The 22073-nt window shown below is 42.7% G+C and overlaps 2 protein-coding genes across 8 annotated transcripts in view; both read left to right on the forward strand.

Annotated features, from left to right (window-relative positions):
- The first annotated feature begins 1253 nt into the window (after positions 1-1253).
- Positions 1254-9505, forward strand: TMEM183A (transmembrane protein 183A). Its single transcript, XM_077929127.1, is given in 9 exon segments — positions 1254-1409; positions 1412-1484; positions 1580-1669; positions 3197-3349; positions 4125-4284; positions 5899-6079; positions 8559-8633; positions 8840-8995; positions 9215-9505. Coding segments are annotated over 9 exon segments (1101 nt in total). The 5' UTR covers positions 1254-1379; the 3' UTR covers positions 9398-9505.
- Positions 9506-17773: 8268 nt separating this feature from the next.
- LOC114599446 (alpha-1,6-mannosyl-glycoprotein 4-beta-N-acetylglucosaminyltransferase-like) overlaps positions 17774-22073 on the forward strand; it is a 29102-nt gene continuing 24802 nt past the window's right edge. For 4 of the 7 annotated variants that reach the window (XM_077929128.1, XM_077929131.1, XM_077929129.1 and 1 more), the window contains exon 1: positions 21235-21341. The gene's annotated coding sequence lies outside the window, so the exon portion shown is untranslated. Of the gene's footprint in view, positions 18042-20687; positions 20811-21143; positions 21342-22073 lie in introns of those variants that run through there. The other 3 variants (XM_028734705.2, XM_028734707.2, XM_077929130.1) reach the window with 3 other exon arrangements.

Here is a 22073-nt window from a genome sequence, read left to right on the forward strand (position 1 = left end):
GGGAGGAGGAACTGTAAGTGTTGTGTGAAAGAAGAAATGAGTATTGATTCCTCTCCTAGAAAAAGCTGATGGTAAGTGAACTAGGCCAATATATCAGAATTTAATGCTTTCAGGTTTATGCTAGAGTGTGATCCTTTGATATTATAATACAAATTCAGTTGGGGAAACTTGGGAGAAAAGATGAGGCAACTGTTTGAGAGAAAAAATGTAAAAGTTATTAGAACCTGAATGGGGAAGGTTGAAATAAACTGAAGTACAGTACAGTGGCAACTTACATACATTTACTTACATGCGTTTTTGAAGACTTTGGTGATTTTTGAAGCTTTTCCAAAACTTTCCCGACACCGTGCTTCGCAAGACGAAAAAAATCGCAAGACGACAAAACTCGCGGAACGAATTAATTTCGTCTTGCGAGGCACCACTGTATCACCCATTTTACTACCTAGCATGGGCATAGCTGGGGGCGGATGTTTGCCCCCATGTGTTTTAAGGGTTGTTGTATGTAAAAAAAGCTACTCTGCTGATCCGTGGGGGTGACCTTGGAGCAGGCATAGGCAAACTCGGCCCTCCAGATGTTTTGAGACTGCAATTCCCATCACCCCTGACCACTGGTCCTGTTAGCTAGGGATGATGGGAGTTGTAGTCCCAAAACATCTGGAGGACCAAGTTTGCTTATGCCTGCCTTGGAGGAACTCTGTTTAACTTTCTGTAGAGAAGAGTAATAAAAAGATGTACATTTCATTATCTTGCCTATGATGCTGCAGAACACTTTAAAAAGTCGCTACTTAGAGGAATCAACGAAGTTTGCAACATTTCTTTCATCAGTGAGTGGTATGAAGTTATTGGATGGGGAAAGCGCCCAGAAGGCAATTCACAATATATTGGCGTTTCAGCCTGAAAAAGATCTCTCAACAGCTTTGTTAAATGGGGTCGCCTGAGAGTGATTTAAGCTTAAGCTGAACGGAAATCTGATCTCAGTTCTTTAGACGGTGCCACCCTGTCTCTTTGAAAGGGGCGCACTTGGGGCGCAGGACCGTGGGAAAGCCTTAAAAAGAGGAAGGACCCGTGGTGTTGTTTTCAAGAAGAGATATCGCATGAAAGCGCGGCGGCGCCCAACCACTTTCCCATCGGTGAGAAACGAGGCAAGCGAAGCGATGGAAAACCTGCGCGCCTCAACGAGCCGTCGCGACTTTCGCAGGCTGATGACGTAACGGGTCGGCGTCGCCGGCCGATTGCGTCCGTCTCGCGCGCCGGGGCGCTTCTGGATGTCGCGAGAGTTGCCGGTAACGTCGGTTTACGGGGCCGGCCGCAGCGGGGATGGCTGAGGAGCTGCCTGGAGCCGACGAGCGAGGCTCCACGGCCTGGCTGTCGCCGAGGAAATGGCGCCCCGAGACCGGCCAGTAACCGCGTCCACTTTGCCATGCGTAAACGCGGGGCCCGGAAACGTCTCAAGGCTCGGGCCGGCGACGTCTGCTTGGAGCGCGGTGAGTCGCTGAGGCCCAGTGTTAGTGACGGGGGGGGGGGGGCGGAGTAGGCCATTATTGTTCCGGATCCTTAAACTCTCGTTTTCTTCCTGTAGTGACCGTAGCCGATTATGCGAATTCGGACCCCTCCGTGGTGAAATCCGGCCGCGTGAAAAAGGCTGTGGCCAACGCGCTGCAGCAGGAAGGTAAATTCGGGCTTGAATGGCCCACGGAGGGTTTTTTCCCCGACCTGGAGAGTCGTTACAGAAGCCACTGGGAACATATTGGCATTAAAAAATTAGCAATCTGTATTTTGGTGTCCAACGCTTTCCGGTGCCCTCTTGCCTTCCTCTACCCCCCCCCAAAAAAAATCTCGTAAACACTGCAGGATTGAATTAGGTCCCAAGGTGTGGTCTAATCGGGGCACCTGGGACCACCACATTGCCCACCGGGACAAGACCCTAAGCAACTATATTAATTGTTTTCATCACTGTAGACTTGTCAGAGTATCCCCCCATGTATCCTTGATGCATGTATATGTGGGCCTTTAGAACAGAAGAGTGAGCACATCCCTGTAATCTTTTCATTCTGAAGAAATGGTACGCTCGCTATCAGAAACTTAGAAAACACTGTTATAGGCTAATAAACTATTAGAGCCCTGTAGTCAAATAACCAGATGGTTAGTATAAATCAATAAATAAAATTCAACTACTTGCTTTTATCATATCTGCTTTTCAGACCCGTTACTGCTCTAAATGCACAAACAGCTGAAGATGCAAATGACAGAATTTCTGTGTGCAGTCTAGATTGAGTAGTGCTATCCCCTCTTATGTCCCGAGTCCACAGTCCTCCAAATCTCCCTTCCCCATTTTACATCTTATGATTTAACTGGAAACTGCTTTATTTGGTTGTGTACTTTCTGCTGTTCAATTATTGCTTATGACTACCTTAATTATGTTTGTAATTATGTATTTTCTTGTTGTAATCTGCCTTGAGCGTGGTTTTAACTATGGGAAGGCGGAGTACAAATAAAATCAGCTTCTCCTCTAGGTGTAGGACAAACATATAGCATTGTACCAGTCCCATTTTCTTATTTCTTCCTCCCCAACTCCATTTTTCAATTATCCATTGACTCAAGTTTCCTGCTTTTCAGACCACTACTCGCTTGCTTGCTTTCTGTAACCAGAATGTGTTATGAGCTAGCCTTCCTAAAACTCCTCTGTATACTAAGCAAACTTTTCTTTGATTCTTCTTGTATCAGTTTCCCTGTCCCCTCTGAACTTTTTCTCAAGCCCCATTCTCTCTTACCATATGTTCAGATTTCTCTTACTTAGTCTGTTGCTTGCTGTGCACCCTTCCTTCAGACCCGCTGCCTCTGGACTCCCTGTCCTGGCTTGCCTAATTCCCATCATAGCTTCCCTGCTCTTAACCTTCTCCTGTGTAAAGTTTTAATCAGAGCCAAACTGGTAACTTCCATTCCTTAGAGAATCTGGACCGTAAACTAGCTTACTTTGAAGCTGAACATTTTGTGCTACCACACTACTTCCAGCAATTGGAAATTTCACCACCAGTGCAGATAGCAAATCACGCTTGGTAAAATAGGCTCCATGTTGTTTTTGAAACTACCAGTTGGTTATTTATTTCTCCTCTAACAGTTGGATTACTAGGATAACATTCAACATAGATATTTGCCAGCTCTTGTATCTTAATATGTTTTTTCTTTGTGGTTTTAGCAAAATCACTTTGTGGTTTGGAAGCCTCATACGTGCCTACTGATGAAGTGTTATCAGTGGCAGAATCTTGTGATAGTTGTGATGAAATGGATTCTAAGGATATCGCCAATGATTCAATATTGTCTGGAAAAAAGAAAAGCAAGAGACATAAAGGTAAGAGCTGAGTTGATTCCCATGTGTCACAGTAATTACTTTGTGTGAGAGAGAGCTATATAATTTCTCAAGTTTCTATCCTTATTTGGCATGCAAGCTTCCTTTTTACTACCTCTGTAGCTGGTAAAAACCTTAGCCAAAAGCCATTGTAGACATGTTCCAGCTATGAAGCTTACTGGTTGAACTTGAGTCAGTTAATTGGCTACCTGAAATACGATCTTAGAAGATGAAGTTGTTTGAATGGGCAACTCTTTATATTCCAGCTGACTATGCTGATAACTTCCTAGCACTTGCTGGGGAGCAAAGACTAACTGCCAGGTTCTTGATTGTAACATACATTGCCTTGAGACGTGTGTGGAAGACGATTTTTAAAAATTGAGTGTTTTAAAGAAATTCCCCATACATGTAATCAATCAATCAAAACATTTATACCCTGTCCTGGTACAAAAGCACCACTTGGGATGGCTTACAAAGTTTAAAACATCAGTAGTTTAAAAATGATATTAAATAGTCAACCAAGGAGGTTGGAACAACAATTAAAAGCAAGCATAAAAACATTTATTAACCACATATGACAAAAGCCTGCCAGAATAATGTAGCCATTAATAATCAACCAAGAAAAGGGGCAATGGAGAGGGCCAACTTTACATCATGATGCAAGGTGTTGTTAATCTCACTTTGGAGCCTAGTTCTAGCAAAGCAATGTCCATTTCTTGCTAGCCTTGAAAACTTGATAGGATGACTGTCAGTAACAGTTTCCCCCCCTTTCCTTCAGATGATTCTGATGAGGTGATAGGCAAAGACTATCCCATTGATATTTGGTTGGTGCTGGCTTCCTACATACGTCCAGAAGATACTGTGAATTTTTCTCTTATCTGTAGAAAAGCCTGGATTGTCACTTGTACTGCTGCCTTTTGGACCAGACTTTATAGAAGGTATGACAATTTATAACTGTTTTTTTTTTTTGTCTGTAGTAATTCATCATACAGGAAGAATGGAGAATTGAACAGTAGGCTAGTTTTGGTGCAGGATGTGGTCTGCAGTCCTCCCATGTGCATAACATATAACTTGCACACTGCATGGAGGTCAAATTAATGGAATTCTTTTCTTGTGCAGCAGTAGGGAGATATTATATGGCTCACTGGATTTTGACACAAAGCTTTGCATTGGCTTTATGAACGATGGACAAGAGAGCACACCAGTGTCTGCATCACAGGAAAGAGGCATAATTGGCTATATCTCTATGTTGACCAGCTCAGTGTTTTGTGTAGTACTCGTTTTTTTCAGCTTCTACTAAAGTAACTGTAACTGTAAATATACTAATTGCTGTTAATGTGACTGCACTTGTATTTAACTGTGTGAGGGATGGTATTAAAATATGGGTGAGCAACGCTTAGACAGTCTTATCTCTTCCGCTGTATTAGCTATTGTACTGTACTTTTGCTTTTACTTCTGCCTGTTCTTCTCTCGGAGCTGGAGAGAGAGGACGCCTGAATCCTTTGTCTGTACGTAGTGTGTAAATAAATACGTAGGTTAGCTCTACATTGTCTCACGCTTCTTGCTGGGTTAAGCTAGAAGATTAGTGTGCATATATCATTTGATATATGTCGCTGAAGCGCACTAGAGAAGAAGAGAAATGCCTTTTCCAGAGCTGCACATACCGGAGGACGCTTGGAGTTCGGGGCTGCAGGGGCACCCGCAGGCTGTTTTCCAACAGTCTGGTTATCGGATGTATATGATAAGTGGATGAATGAGAATGGGAAAAGGCATAATGACCTGGTACATTCAGCTAGTATTCCTTCTCAATTTTTTTCTATATTAATCTCAGTAACAAGATTTTTCACGTAGGTATGATCAGCATTTTTAGAATGCTGAACTATCTGGTTCTCCACTATAAACCTGGACTTTGATTATGCATATGTTGACGAATAGTACAGGAGAAAAATCCATGGTGGCGAACATTTTAAATAAATGTGATGGGGGGGTGTTATAGGGTGGTATATGACTTTCATACTTGGAGCAGACCAAATAAAATGGTGAACTTTACTAACTTTAGTCCATTGATTTCAGTGGGTCAAATCTTAGTTTGACTTTGTCAGATACCTGCCATTTTTACTATTTTTCTGGGTTTACCTAAAAGGGCAGGGATGCTGAGGCAGATGGAACCTCCCTTCCCTCACCAACTAAGATATATGAGTGGGCTGCATGCGCTCTTCACATTAGTTTTAGTGAGGGTCATTGCTCTTCCACTTTTTTTATTAGGAGATGTTAAGATGCCTTGTGGAGTTCTCATTCTAATTCCAGTGTTGGCTTAGTGCTCCAATCCATAGATCTCTGACACACAACCAGGCTACATGAACATAACTTCAAATGAATCTATGCTTGACATTATGTGGAACAGATAGTTGATACTGGATTTGGAGAGGGTGTGGCCAAAAACAGAATCCATCTCAAAAGGGGGAGCAAACTCTGTCTGAGAAACACTGGTTTAAGTAGTCTTTGCATGAAATTTAGTATTTGTCTTACATGAATTTTTGTTTGCATTTTAGGCACTACAACAGAAATGCATCCCTTCCAGCCCGTTTACAGCCAGAGTCAGTGGAAAAGTTGTACTGCCTTCGTGCATGTGTAATTCGGTCTTTGTACCACATGTACAGACCTTTTGTTTCTCAGGTAGCCAGGAATCCAGCTATCCCAGAAACTACACCAAGCACTCTCAAAAATTCAAAAGTAAGTTTGAAGAAATGTGCTCTTATCCAAGTGGTGTGGTGTTGTATTTCTGTTGAAGCAATGAAATGCATGTGTTTGAGCCCACTTCTCAACTCACATTTTTGGACAGGCTTTGTTTTTGCCAGCAGCACATTTGTGCATATTTACTTACTGTTTATTAAAGCCTTGGCTCTGGATTTCTAAGGGCATCTTATTCTATGAGTGCCTGATCTTTGACCTGCCAAAGCAGAAATTAAGATGTTTACTCTTAAAATACAAGATTAACATTTTCCTTGTCCATTGGCAATGTGTATGCACAACTAAAATCTGTTTCAAAGCAGCTTGTACTCCCTTGTCAAATTTTTCTTTCATAGGAGGTTGTAAGCTAGCCAGTTCCCAATCTAATGGAAAAGAAGGACTGACATCTTTGATTCTTCGTGTTCACATCACAACGGCTTTGGTGTCCACAGCTAATAGTGCAGTCATACTAACAATCCACACCCCGTGTATTTGTAAATTAACTTTATAAAAGGAAATTAAATGTCAAAAATCTGTGTTGCAGTAACAGTTATGGTTTTGCTTAAATTCTGCAAGCGTAGCCATTTGCCATCAATCTTACTTCATTGCACCTTTGCATTATTGAAATGCAAGTTATGAATTTGTGTATATAGCAGTGTGTTTGCGCACTGTGCAGCCACAGAGCCTCTACACTTTGATTTGGGTATTCCTCATTTAGAGTCTCCTCTCTCTTACGGGAGATGACCACATTGAGCATGCAAGGCAGAGGAACTTGGACCCTTTGGTTACTGAATCCAGATCTTGTATTTAATTTCCCTTTCTCTTTCCCAGTGTAGCTTCTGTGGGACACTGGAGCCGTTGTGGTGTCAGCAGAAGTTTGCCCTTAAGGACATCCCCACTGTTTGGAGCAGCAGGCCACATGGTACACATCTGAAGGGTAGGGCAGCTGACATGTGGATGACGTCCTCAGCCCCTTAGGAGGTATTCATGTGTTAAACTACTTTCCTCCTTGTAACTCATACCCAAGGCTGCTCAGAGGAGTGGGATAGTTAACAGGGGAGCATGCTTCTGACAAGCTATGAAGAGAGGCAAGTTTGCATGAAAGCTCCTTGCTGCATGCTTCTGAACTTAACTAAAATTTGGCTTGTGCATGTCTCCTTTATAAAGAATGAAGGTTTGTTGCTTACAATAGATAGACTGTTACTAGTGTAGGCTCTTATCTATACAAACGAAGAATCACCCTTGAATAGAAGAGTGTCTCCCTCTTATTGTCTATAAGAAGAGTGAATCAGCAATTGTTGCCTTTGGACTTGGGTCTTTTTCTCTTTAGGAGGGGATTGTTTAATAATAATAAAAACTCGGCGGTTTACAAAAGATAAAACAGTAAAGTCAAGAAAAATACAACTCAACTTGAAAACATACACAAGTTAAAATACATAACATATTAAAATTACCTCAACTTTCTAAGCATCTGGATAGGCTTGTACAGTGGTACCCCGCTTTTCGAGGGTCTTGGAAGCCGAACATTTCGGTTTTCGAACACTGAAAACCCGGAAGTAATTGCTTCCATTTTCAAACATGCCTCGTAAGGCTTCCGCTGCATTGTTTTTTTCAAATTTCTCCATTGACTTTGCAGGCTGCTCTTCGCATCTTGGTTGTCTTTCGACAACCAAGGTACCATTGTATAAACAGGAATGTTTTTACCAGGCACCAGAAGAGTGTAGTGAAGGTATATGCTTGATCTCAATGGGCAGGGAATTCCAAAGTGCAGGCTCTACCACATTGAACAATCAAGTTCTTACAAATGCAGAACAGGTAATATGTGGCACCTGCAGAAGGGTCAATTCTGCCAATCAAAGCAGTCGTGGATGCATGTAGGGTTAGGTGATCTTGTCGGTAAACTCGTCCAAAGTTGTTAAGGGCTTTATATACCAATAATAACATCTTGAACCTGGCCCACTAGCAAATCTACGATCTGTAGATCTCTGAGCGTTAATATGCTGACGAGTCTTTAGCCCTGTCAGCAATCATTCTGCACCAACTGTACCTTGATAACTGTAAAGTGTCCCATGTGATTATAAACTTCTCTACAGAATATATGCCTCTAACCTGAATGCACAACTATGTGCCCTGAAGCTTCAACTAATAATAAACCACTAGTTCATCTTATTGTTACTTTTCTGCTCTTGGTTTCTTTACTTTCAGGTGTTTCAGTGTGAGTGCTATGTGCAAATAGCTGTATTACATGACTGGTTTGTGTCATGTTTGACACAGATTTCACATGTAATGTTTGGGGCAGAAGCATGTTTTAAGCTTTTAGCAAGTTCTATGCTGCCTCATAGCACTGTAAAAAAATAACAATTTGATTCATGGGCAATGCAAAGTGTATTAATTTGACTATGTACAAACTGCTTTAAAGCTATAGCGTTGTTGTTGTTGTTCTTGTTGTTTTAAAAAGAAACCTTTCTCTTTTCTGCATCAGTGTCTGCTTTTCTGGTCTAAAAAAGTTGGTCGACAGCCTTCACTGTGGGAATTCAGCTTCAAATTCCAAAGGCAGGTATGAAAACTAAACAACTTAGCAATTTCATGGATGTTATTTATATACCACAATATAGTAAAATAATAAACTTATAATATTAAACCACAATTAAAAACAGACATAGAAAGCAGCAATCGAAAATATTTCAGGAATAGTCTGCAGTTATGAAAGTTAATAGATATGGAATCAATTTCTAGCGAACTAATGGGCATATTTCTTTCAAGAATAAGTCTTTCAAGAATAAGTGTTCGAAACATCTTCAACCACCCATCCGGTACAAAGATGTCCACATGAACCCTGACCAAGACTGCTGTCTGCTGCAGATCACTACTCTTGATTTCATATATATTCCTATAGTCATGGGCATGACAGTTACTTTGGTAAGTGTTAGAACTTCTGTACTTTTCAACCATAGCTTCAAAAATATGTCCTGTGCAATCTTTCTACCAGTTTTGCTAGAAAAATTATTATATTGTGAGGAAGTATTTCCTCAAATGATAAAGCTTATTCTTAAAATTTGCACATTCAAATCCTATAGTAAATAGCGTTCATATTTGACAGGTCCAGATCTTAATGTTTCTGATTTATCTTTTTTGCAGTTCACGATAAATGTGAGCACCGACATGAGGCATCACAGAGTGAAAATGGTGTTCCACGATTCTCCAGTTTGGAGTGGCAAGAAACACAGATTTGACCATGGAGTGCAAGTTGTAATGGACCCTGTGCACAGTGTGCGCCTTTTTGATTGGTGGCACCCACAGTTCCCTTCTTCATACACCTGAAAACTCTCAAGTAGTTTGTCATATGAACTGGAAAACAATTCAAGAATCCTGGTTATATTTGTAGACTATATTCTATATACCATCTCCATAAATGACTAAACTTGATAAGTCAAGTCTCTGTATTTGGTCAGCAGTGGAAGGAATATTTTATGATAAGGTTGCAGAAGCACTTATGGAAGGCATTTTATGATCGGGGGGGGGGGCGGTGTGGGGGAAGCTTCAGCTAAAACTTGTCTGGTGCCAATGAAAATTATCACCACCTATATGAGAAAAGCCTATTGTTTCTATATAGAATGACAGTTCAGGTACTAGTGGTATATCCAAGTTAAAGTGATAGTTTCTGGTGATCTCTCTACAGCATACTTGGACCGGTGTGCTCAGTAAGGAAACTACAAGGTCTGCAGGGTTATATATCCTCACCAGTCTTGATTACTCCTAGCAGGACTTACTCACTCTATGCCTTGGCCATAACGGTTCACAGACTATCTTTGTAGAACAAACGTGAAGTAGAACTGAGAGCTGATTTGCTTAAATGTGTGTCTTCAGAAGATACTGGCTGTAGTAGAAAGTTCTCTTTAGCTGGGTCTGCTTGCACATGCTATATAACTACTTCCCTGTGTACTGTACTTCAGGGAAGTGTATAATTATCTTAGTTTCCATTTAGCAGTAACTGGAGGAATGCTTACTACCTTGCTAGCTTATTAGGATTTCTTGGAGTAATTGGTCTATAACAAAGTCACTTCTGACTTGGATAATACACTAGCCAAAATACTGGAAAGTTCTATAAGCAACTTGCTCATAAGTCTCCATGCTTCTTAGCTATAGAAAGAAGATACATGGTCACCAAATTGTAGTGTTAGGGTACACAGTTGGGCAAAACAAGTTTTAACATAATGTCATTGGGTTGTATTCACAGAACATTTTCCCCTTCTCCCCCCGTGCACCAATTAAATATGTTCTGTGGCTTTCCCCAACACTTTGGAGTATATTTTGGTTAGCGTGGGGGGAGGGGGAGGGAAAGGGAAAGTCCTGTTGCCCAGGTGAAACTTGGGCTTGCACAGTTATTTAATTTAATACCACCCATTAATTGTAGAAATTATTAAACCTCTACAAGTGTTGCCTCTTCCTCTTGAGCTATTCAACAGCGCAGGCTGATGAAGAGCCCATTGACAAGATGTGAGGAAGTAAGATAAGACAATAAATATGTAGGAAATCTGCAGCCTTTCATATGGCAAATAGTGTCTTCCCCCTGTCTATTTAGCTCCTTTGCTAAATGCTACTTGAGGGAGACCCTGCCTTTTCATATTCATAGTCATTACACTACACCTGACCCTCACTTCCTACCCATTTAGGTATCAAACAGGTGACGCATAGGAAGGAAAGGGGTGTGTGACTTGCATTAACAAGCCACAAAGCAAAGGATAAAGAATTGAAGTTGGGCATTCAAATGAGATGGCTGTTGTCTGGAAGTACTATCTAAGGCTTGGACAATGCAGTAGTTACTTTGCTAACAAATTGAAGGGGGGTTCTATTTGAATAGGAAACAGCTAAGAGCAGCAGATGTATGCAATTGAAGGAACCAATGGGAAAATCACAGGCTAAGGAAAAGAAAGTGGTGTGGGAGCTAGCTTTAAAGGGAACCTGAATTTGCACTATCCCTCCCACTCAGGTACAGCTCTTTTCTCCTTATATACACACACAGCACACTTGGTGGGCATTTTATATATTCATTCAAAGCATTTATAGCCCAAATGCTATTTTATAGAAAAACTGCCAGAGTGGCTTACAAGTAAACAGAAATAACAGCTATATATAATCCTACTTTGAATACTGTTAAAACTCTGTTATTATAAAGATCAAACTACACATAACATGGTTTGAGGTGAAACTGGTGACTGGCTCAAGAGATTCTTGCACTTGCTGCTTCTCTTCACTGTGGTTTTGACTTCTACAACTCTTGCATTTATTAGGTCTTGTATGAGTTTTTGCAACGGCACGGTTTCCTCACATTTCCTTTTCTTGTATTTGATACACCTGTTTCAGTTCTCCTGGGACCTTTATCTGATTATCACCTTAATAGTGGGAGGCTTTCTGCTTGGTGCGTACTTCTTCTACATTGGGAAGATCGGTGTGTTTGGCTTTCCAAACAGAAGAACATTTCAGGTGTTGGTGTCAAGTGGCATTTGGCATTTTCTGAGTTAAATTTTTCCTTCCTCGTGAGCCATAAAACTGAAATACAAAAAGCAAATTCTTGTCATATGAAAGGCAATCAAAGTTGCAATAGCAAGAAACATGTTAAAGAGTAAAATCAGAGACAAGGGCAAATTTAAAACAAAATAAGGCTAAAATTCAATCATGAACCTAGAGCAGCATCCATCCTTTTTTTGCCTGCATCAGAGAATTTCCGCATATATCCATGACCTTATTCTACCACTTTAGTTGATCATGTTTAATTTTGTGCTCATAATCTTCTCTCTGTGCATATCCTCTCCTTTCATAACTATCCTGATAATAATTAACCTGAGATTTGTAGGTGCTAAATTAAATTAAGTTACTGATTATTTAAACAGATAGCAATTAGGAAGATAAACACAGGACAGTCCTGCCATAAGGAAATATTGGACTGTCTTTTAACACTAGCAGACAAGACATTTGCTAGAGAACTGGATTTCAGAATGCCGTCAGAACACTGGATGGTAACACTAAATAAAGTGTTCTATCCGCTTCTAGCAATAATCGGGATCCCATGTAAGTATGCTGGACATAAGCAGCAATTAGAAATGTCTTCCCAAATTGGGCTGTCTTCCTGAGCAAGGGATACAACCACAGAAGCAACAAAGATTTAATGTCTGGTAGAGCAACAGTCAGCGATGCGGGGGGGGGGGGGCGGCTTCTCACTGAAAGGGGAGAAGAAGAATACAGTTTTGAATAAGGAGAGAAAAACAGTCCTTAAAGCTGGGTGGTGCTTTAGAAGCTGCTCTCCCTCTTGTGTCCTTGGGATTTCTGACAGCCTGCATAATGTCTGCAAGTGATGCTCATGCAGTTCTTCCATGTTCTGACAGCCATTAGAGATGTTTACAAATCAGTATTCCAGCTGAGCCTGTTTTGAGCTTATTTCTCGGTTATCTTCAGCTGACATATCATGACTTGCTACCGTCTTGAAATTTACTTCAAATGTGTTTACACTGATAGCACTGGAACCATTTAAAAATAATACGAGAGAAACAGTCATAGATGTTTTAGGATGCTGAATGATAATCTAAATAACTCTTCTTCCCAATTTGCAGGGGATAGAATAGGGTAGAATTTAGCTCCTGAAGGACCACCAATGGCCTGAGAAAATTCTGTTGACTTACTGCACAGTTGTAGTGTCAGAACATAAAAAGTGCCTTTCTGCCAATGTATTCACACAAGGTGGTTTGGTATCTTTATTTTAGATACCTTGTGTGAGTACATTGGCAGAAAGGCACTTTTATATTCTGACTCTACATCTGTGGAGTAAGTCAACAGAATTTTATATTCCGACTCTACGGTTGTGGAGAACTTAGTGAAAAGCTTACCCGGTTGGATGCCAAATGCTGGATACAACCCCTTAGCATAGTGCCATGAATGAGGAAGCTCTATTAGCTTTATTTTCTCTTCGAACCTGATCCTTGGTTGCCAACTGAGCAATAGTTTACCCAACATGTACGATGGACCTATTTGCAGTAATAATTGCAATGGGGAAGCCAATTGAGTGAGCTGATTTGACAGTGTTTCCAAATATTTGAATTGCTCAGGGAGAAGGAAACCGCAACAGAATGTTTGTAGCCCAACATCTATGATGTTGTATATTTGGGATCCATACTTCATACAGATTTTGGGGAGGTATGTGGAGAGTAAATGGGCTGCTAAACTGAGAGGAGGGTCCCTCAGTTGAGGTGACAGGGTAGCTAAAGGAATAAACAGAACAAGCAGATATAAGGGCTAGCGGAGGAAACAGGTCTAGGGAATGGCAGAGTGGAGGGGACACAAGAAGACAAAAGTGTTGTGAAAATACAGGGCCAAGGCACAAAGGGGGTGGGGTCAGGGCTACACTGACGTGTATTAGGCATACGGTTTATTGATTACAGGCTTCCAGTTACAGAATTTAGTCCTGGTTCTTGGGTTACATGGTTCTTGTTTTGCATTGCAGCAAATATTATGACATTGTTCATCTTGTGGCGAAAGAACTGTCGTATTGCCCCTTCCAGTCGGTACCACCTCATGGCCATGTCCTTCTCGGACACAGTGGTCCTTGTTCTTTTCGTCCTCCTTGAGATGGTCACAGAACATTTCAGTGAAAGACCATTCTGGTACAGTGACCCCTGGTGTACCCTGCGAGATGTTTTCTGTTACGGTGCAGTCAACACCTCTGTCTGGCTGGTGGTCTCCTTCACCACTGAGCGCTTTATCACTATCAACACCTTCAGGCTAAAGATGAGAATCTGTTCTGCCAGGAACACACTGTATGCTATTGGTGTGATCCATGTCTGCAGCTACCTTGTGGCCATCCCCCATTACTGGTCCAACTATTCGGCGGTGGAGAATGCTACAGGACTTTCTATCTGCAAGTATAACCCTACGCTCTCCAGAACATATGTTGAAGCACTTGTGTGGTTTCAGACTTCTCTGCTCTATATTATCCCATACACCATCATCATCACCTTGAACAGCCTCATTCTAAGACAGATAATGCGCCATAACAAAGTGCACTGTCTCTCTCGAGAGATGTTGCATAGAACCCCACCTAAAACCCACTTAGGGAAACCAAAAAAGAAGTCCGTTATCCTCCTGGTGACCGTTTCAATGACATTTGCCTATCTCTGTACCACAAGGTTTGTTACCCAAATCATCATCAAGACCACCTACTATGACATAGAAAGGAAAGATTACTCCAAGACCATAAACATTGTGGCAGATATAGGGACCATGCTGGAAATGACCAACACTGCTGCCAATATGTATCTCTATGCCTGCACCCAATCTGCCTTCCGAAGGGAGCTTATCCGGTACCTGAAGATCATCGTGCATCCTTGGCAAGCAAAAAGAAAAACCCTACCTGTTGTTTTCCAGGCATAGAACAACATACCATCCAACAGAGATGTTCTGATACATCTATTTTGCAGCTGAGTCAGGCCACCTGAGCTCTGCCTTTAGTGCTCTTGCAAGTGGGAAAATGCAACTGGTTCCATGTCCCAATGGCTCACAGCTTCAAGCTACCTGGATGCCTGCTTTTCAGGGACAGCAGCAAAGGCACCCAAATGGATGAGTTTCTCCCATGATTTTGAAAGAATTTGCTGGACCATTACCAATCCACTGATATATATATTTTCACACTGCCTCCCATTATTTAAAAAGCCTCTGCACGTACACACACAAACACCACATGTACCAGCCCCCTCTGCTTCATTTGATCACCAACCTCCTCCTCTTTCAGGCAGAGAGAAGGGTCTTTCTTTGTGAACCACCCTGAGATCTTTTGATGAATGGCGGTATATAAATGGAATAAATAACAGCAACAACAACAACAACAGTACTGTTGTTACAGTACAGTGGTACCTCAGGTTACATACGCTTCAGGTTACAGACTCCGCTAACCCAGAAATAGTGCTTCAGGTCAATAACTTTGCTTCAGGATGAGAACAGAAATCGTGCTCCGGCAGCAGCGGGAGGCCCCATTAGCTAAAGTGGTGCTTCAGGTTAAGAACAGTTTCAGGTTAAGAACAGACTTCCGGAAAAAATTAAGTACTTAACCCGAGGTACCACTGTAAGTGCATTTTAACATTTGCCGGGTGTGTGTGTGCTGGTACTGCATACCCTTGTGTACCCCCAGAAAAAAGCACTGAATAATAATAATAATAACTATAATTGTGCATTCTGTGTAGCTGAAGCCCAGCCTAAAATAGCAACAGCCCACTGCCTGAAGTAGCGGAAGCCAATAGCGCTGACTTTGCTTCTTGTAGAGAAATCTGTTTCTTCCTCCCACACACTACTAATAACCCTTACATTTGCTCAATAATGTGTACCTTTCTGAATATAGCAGAATTCTACTGCTTAGTTCTGCTTTGCCTTGGTGTCAAATTGTGTACGGTAAAACGCTTGTCCAATCTTGTGGTGGCTTGGACATCTGTATCATTTCAGAGCCACAATACAGATCTAAACAGCACAGCCCTGACACTGGAAGCAGAAATCATGGATTAAATGGCCGCCTCTCTGCCCTTGTACTTGATTCCTGTGAGATTTAACACCCACATGCTTTATTAATGCTGAACAAACATACAAGGAAGCGGGGAGGGAAATATATTTGTACTATCAGTTCCCCATACATTTAATTTCCTGTAAGACTGCCGTTCTTTCCTCTGTTGCCAAGAATATGCTTGCTGGGAAACATGAAGGAAAAGATGGTTATTGGCATTGTGAAAGGAAGGAAGAAGGGGTGTTGCTAGATACGTCAAAGAACCTGGCACAATTTGTAAACAGGGATGCGAACTTAGGCTTTCAGGGAGGGCAGGGGATGACAGATGCTGGTTCTCATCCTGAACTATGGGACATGAACAGGATTTTCTGCTCCCAGTACGTGGATGGGGACCTCTGCAAATTAAAGTGGTGAGTGGCTCAGTTCTCACTGGCACTGAGCTTTGCAGCATGCCCAGCAGCTCTGTAAGTATTTTAAAATATATATCAATAAACAACATGTTTTTAAAAGGCAGCAAACGTTCTGGGGCCTGGTGCAAGAGATTTAGAGATGGGGGGGGGGGTTGGCAACAACATCCCTGAAAATATGTTCATTGTATATATCTTATGCTTGAAACAGCTGCTTTGCTCTTGCATAAAACAGCTGTATCAAAAATACAGCAGGAGTGCGGTGAGAGGGACCACCCACTGAAACATCACCAGACACATGACAAACCATCAACCCGCCCCCCAAATGTGCTAAAGGTTTCCCCACCAGCAGCTACTGCAGATGTATCACAGATTATTTTTGCTTAACAGTTTTTCTGTAGTAAATGGAAATCTGAATTAAGAGCACTGTTGCCAGTCTGTTTAAACAACACTTACCTAGATGGACCAATGACTAGGCATAAAGCTTACTCTGATGGGTCATTGGTTGTTAACAAGTATACAAAAACCCAAAAGGTCTCTCTCTCTTCATTTGGTACAACCTAGGGTTGGCATACATCCGGAATTTCCTTGACATAGCTGGAATACTGCAGTCGGAAGCAGTGTCCAGGCGGAAATCTCAAAAAATGTCCGGGAAAATCTGGATGCATGGCAACTCACGTTGACAGTGTCATTTTTGGCGATTTCCCTTTAAAATAGCTCAAAAACTTCTCTCTCTTTTTTTGCAATTTTACACTTTTGTGCCCGGATTTGCACCGGATATGGCGACCCTAGCACTACCTGTTTTGTTTTATTTTGTTTATTTCTTAAATTTATACACCACATTATCCTGCAAGGAGCCCAAGGGGGCGTATATGGTTCTCCCCTCCCCCTTTAATCCTCACAACAACCCTTTGAGGTAGGTTAGGCTGAGAGACAGTGACTGGCCCAAGGTCGCCTAGGGAGCTTCATGGCATATAGCAATATAGTTGGGAAGGAACTTAATTTAAAAGAGAGAGAGATTTTTTCAAAACAACCCATTGCAGCGGGGGGGGGCGGGGGGGGACAATAACCAACAACCACTTGCTTAGCCATCTAGAAAACGCACCAAATTATCTTGCATTCCCTAACATAACTTACTCCTGAAGGTCAGGCCTGTAAATGGAGGAGCCTAGAATGTGCTTCCTGGTCATGACTTTCTCTGGGTTAGTGGACAATGTGATGCCTAGGATTCCCTAGTCCAGGGGTCTGCAACCTTTAAGACAAAAAGAGCCACTTGGACCCGTTTCCAAAGGGGGAAAAAACTGGGAGCCGCAAAACCATTGCGACATTTAAAACAAATATATCTCCGGAGCCGCGATCTGACAGTGGGCGGGAAGGTGACGTCGGAACGGTGCGTGGCTAACGCACGCACCGCCCCCATGCGACGTCACAGCCAGTACAGCGCCCGCCACAGTGGGGAGTGTCGGGGTGCACAATGCGCCTCCTCCCCTCGCTAGTATCTGCCCCGGAGCCGCGGCAAAGGTGTAAAAGAGCCACATGCGGCTCCGGAGCCGCGGGTTGCAGACCCCTGCCCTAGTCTTCTTCCTCTTTACCTTGTACTCCTTCATTTTATTCTCCTGACTGCACTCCTAGACAGGCTGGGGAGCTTGAATAATGGATAGGGGTAAGGTCAGCTGTAACCTGATTCAAGGGTGCTGCATTCCTCCAGAGTCTCTTTCCAGCTTTCATCTTATCTGCTCTTATCCCTACTTTTGTGGGATCAGGTTAGTCTATTGTCTTTGTGAGTTCTAGTGAAGGAGCAGACTGAGTGCTTGGGGCTGCAACATGATGCTGCCTCTAAACCGTCACTCACTCAAACTGCTCCTGTGATGCATACCAAAACAGCCCTGGAGGCTGGAGAATTCCTGGAGGCTGCCGAACTGCATTTCTTAACATTCCTAGCAGCAACACCCAATAGCCCAGTGGGAAAAATTGAAGTTCAGGAGCTCATCGTGGCAGCCTTCATAGCTGCGCTTCAAAGGTAAGTCCCAAAATGCAAGCATGATCCACTCATGCATGCATGCATGCATATAAATCACAAATAAACAATTTATTATTATTAATAATAATAATTTATAATTTATATCCCACCCATCTGGCTGGGTTTCCCCAGCCACTCTAGGCGGCTCCCAACAGAATATTAAAACATGATAAAGCATCAAACATTAAAAACTTCCCTAAACAGGGCTGCCTTCAGATGCCTTCTAAAAGTCTGATACAATAGTTTATTTCCTTGACATCTGATGGGAGGGCGTTCCATAGGGCGGGCATCACTACCAAGAAGGCCCTCTGCCTAGTTCCCTCACAGCAAGGGAACCGCCAGAAGGCCCTCAGTGCTGGACCTCAGTGTCCGCGCTGAACGATGGGGGTGGAGACACTCCTTCAGGTATACTGGGCCGAGGCTGTGTAGGGCTTTAAAGGTCAGCACCAACACTTTGAACTGTGCTCGGAAATGTACTGGGAGCCAATGTAGGTCTTTAGAGACTTGAGACAGCCATGCGAAATCCATCACTCCATGGTGTTAGAATCAAGTTGGTTAGAGTGTGGTGGTGGTGGTAATGCCAAGGTTGCAGACTCGATCCCCATAAGGGACAGTTGTGTGGCATTGCATGGGGTTGGATGAGGGTTCCTTCCAACTCTATGATTCTAAGAAGTGGGTCTGCACCTTCACCAAGGCTGAATAGTTTTTTACTAGCAGCGTCCAGCAGGGAGGGGTGCAGTGCAAGCACATGGACTAGAGCACTAAATGAGCTCCACCAGTGTATCTGGTCACCATTCCCTCCACCTTGCCCCTCCTGGTAAGCAGCAGAAACTGCTGCAGGGAGACCAGGTGCACGGCAGGGCTCCACCGGACCAGGCACTGCTTGTTTCTGCAGTTTTTGATAGACCCTGCATGAAGCATGCCTGCACATCCTCCGTGAGTTCAGTTTGGCAGTTTGGAGGAGAACTGGAGAAGTTGGAAGCAAATGTTATCCGTGCAAACCAGAAGATTATAATAATGCAGTGCTGCTGCATTGCACTGGTGACGAAGCATTTGAGCAGTGCCAGCCCCGTCCATGAGTGACGGGGTGAAGCTGTTGCCTCAGGACTGCAGGCTCCAGATAACTGGGAGAGGTGGCAGATCCATCTCCTGCACATGTCAGCCACCTCCTCCTCTGCACACGCACCCTTATCTGTACACCCACCACTGCTTCCTCCCTTGAGTATCCATTGCAGTTGGCAGGTGGTGCACAGCAGAGGAGGAGGTGGCGGCTGTGAGGGGGCACATTTTCCTCCAGCAGCAACAGCTTGTCCTGTATGCCAATCTTACAGGCATCACTGGCAAAATACTGCTCCGGAAGATGGCGCCATTGCTCCTACTATGAAAAATAGAATTTCGTCTCACTGAGGAAATTCCCTTCCTCAGTGACAACTCTGCATGGAGACACTCCCTCACATGGCTTTCTATCTCTTTTACTTTGCCGTATATTGTTGGGCAGGCATGGAGGAGGAGGAGGAGCCTAGGTCCTGTGGGACTCAAGGACCCTAAAATCGTTAGCCCACTCCATCTCCTGTGCCAATCTAATTAAGAGCCAAAGGAAGAAGAGTCTCCAAAGGGCACTGCTGTCCCAAAACCTATTTATTTACATTCATTCTTTCTCACCTTTCCTCCAAGGAGCTAATGTGGCACGCAAGGTGTTTTCACACCCCTTTCCCCTCACAACAACCCTGTGAGGTAGGTTACACTGAGATACAGTGACTGTCCCAAGGTTGCCCAGTGAGCTTTATGGCTGAGTGGAGATTTGAATCTGTGTCTCCTGCACCCACAGCTCCACAAGGGACTGGATCTTCCCTGGGATTCACCCACAGTCGTGCCAGGGTGATTTTGAGAAACAGCTGTCCCCACAAATGCAAGTTGTGGGATACAGTTGGTTACTCCTGGGATCTCTTAAAGATATCGCTCCACTTTTCAGAGAATGCAAGTAGCCATAAAGCAACGAGGTCTGTGTGGAGTTGGGTCTCTGCATTGCTGCTTCTCTCCCACTCGAGTACAGTCGTTTAAAATATATTCCTTATCTGAGATGGTGCTTGCATGGAAGAATGGGGCAATAATCAATCACTTGGGATTGACTTCGTTCTCCGACTGCTTCAGCTAAGTACGTAGCAGCCACTCTGTTAGCTGTGCAATATAGAACCACAACCCATTACTCAATCTTGCTTTGTGGCTGGGGCTGGAAGGAATACTCCTAAGTATTCAGAGTCATTTGAACATCTTTTAAAAACGAGGCAGGTAATATATAGAGTGCATATGTTAAGTGACTGTGCAGCTTAAGTGACTTTTCATACATTCACCAATCTATCCATTTGTCTGTCTGGCTCCAGGCGAGTTTAGTCTATAATCTGAGGTGACATTTGCAAGCTCCTCTTTGCAACCAGCAGGAAGAAAACCCTGTTAAAAAGTCCTTTAGAGTCATACAGGCTTTCAGAAGCACTTGAGACTGGGACAGTTCAAGGCTGCCAACCTAGCCTGCTTAATTGTCTCTGAATATCTTTGGCCTTTCATTCTTGTCTGACGATCATAGGGCATAAGCATTGTGGTGTTTTTCCAGGAGCTAGTGCTGTAAACTGATCCTTGCAATTTGGTTTTACAGTGACTCTGTTCACATAAAAGTAAGTGCTTCCTCTCAATTGTCCAGGCAACTGGGTCATGTGAAGCAGACAAGGCAGTTTCATTAGGCAACAGCAGATGGCCAGCTGGAAATGTTTAAGGGTAAGCCAGCCTCCTTGATATGTATAAATTACCTTTCTAATAATGGCTTTGTGTGTGCGTGCATTTTAATAGATTTATACTTTGGTTTTTAAAACCACACAAGTGGGGGACAGTGATCACATTTGATTTCCTGCATATTTGTGAAGATTAAATACGCACTGTTTCAGAAATTAAAGCAAAGATTCCCCTTCTTTCTGTTGTTTTGTTGAGTACAGTTAGGGAGACTTGGAAATACAAACAACTGTCATCTCTGTGACATTTGACTTTAAACACCCATCTAGTTTAAGGGAAGTTTATTTCAACAAAAGCTGCATGGCCGGAAAGATCTTGCGGCACTAACGCCACAGTCATTGAATAGCACCACTTGCTCCTGTGCTGTAAAAGAAAGGAAGTTCTCAGGCCTGTAATATCACGAAAGGAAGGGGCGGAGGTGAGTCTAAAATAATTCATGTCAGGAAGTTTAATACAGTACACAGCAAGAGATCAGCCCTGCAGGCATTCCAAAACAAGACACTGACAAGCCCTTTCCAGGTAAGTTACAATTACATTCAAGAGAAGCAACAAGGACTGATGTGGCACATTAAAGACCAACAGATCTACTATGGCATAAATTTTGTGAACTGCAGCCCAATTCCTCAGAGTCATGAAGTGATCTGCTAGGTTCCAGGAGACTAACACAGCTTCCCCTGGGAAACGATTCAACAAAAGGGGATGCAACACAGAAATAAGACTCAACATGGAACTACATCACTTTTGGGTTTTTTTTAAAAAAACAGTTAAGGTATTTGCTAGGTTACAAAGCAGCACCAGCTGTCACAAGAAGTCTGATTTTTTGCAACATAGATCAAATGCCACACACACACAAAGAGAACAAAAAACCTTTAAACCCTGTCTCCGAATCTCTGGCTAGGAAATACATTTTTTATGTCAGTAGGGGTTTTTTTTCCTGCTAAGTGTATTCTCAGTCATTTAAACTTTTTCAAGGCATATTTCCTGTATTTTTATTGTTGCTGTGTGTGTGTGTGTGTGTGTGTGTGTGTGTGTGTGTGTGTGTATAAAATCATCATCATCAATCTTTATTACGGTCCAGAGACCCAACAAGTATATATAAAATATATAATTGTGTTGTGCTTTTAAGTAGTTGTTAATTGCCCCAAGTGGTGTATAGACACCAGAAGGGTGGCACAGAGCTCTTAAACAATATATACAATAATTTAAAAGGTGTGGCAGGCATTGCTGGTTTGCAAAAAGCTGATTTATTCT

Source organism: Podarcis muralis, chromosome 5 (assembly GCF_964188315.1).
Source record: "Podarcis muralis chromosome 5, rPodMur119.hap1.1, whole genome shotgun sequence".
NCBI lineage: Eukaryota > Metazoa > Chordata > Lepidosauria > Squamata > Lacertidae > Podarcis > Podarcis muralis.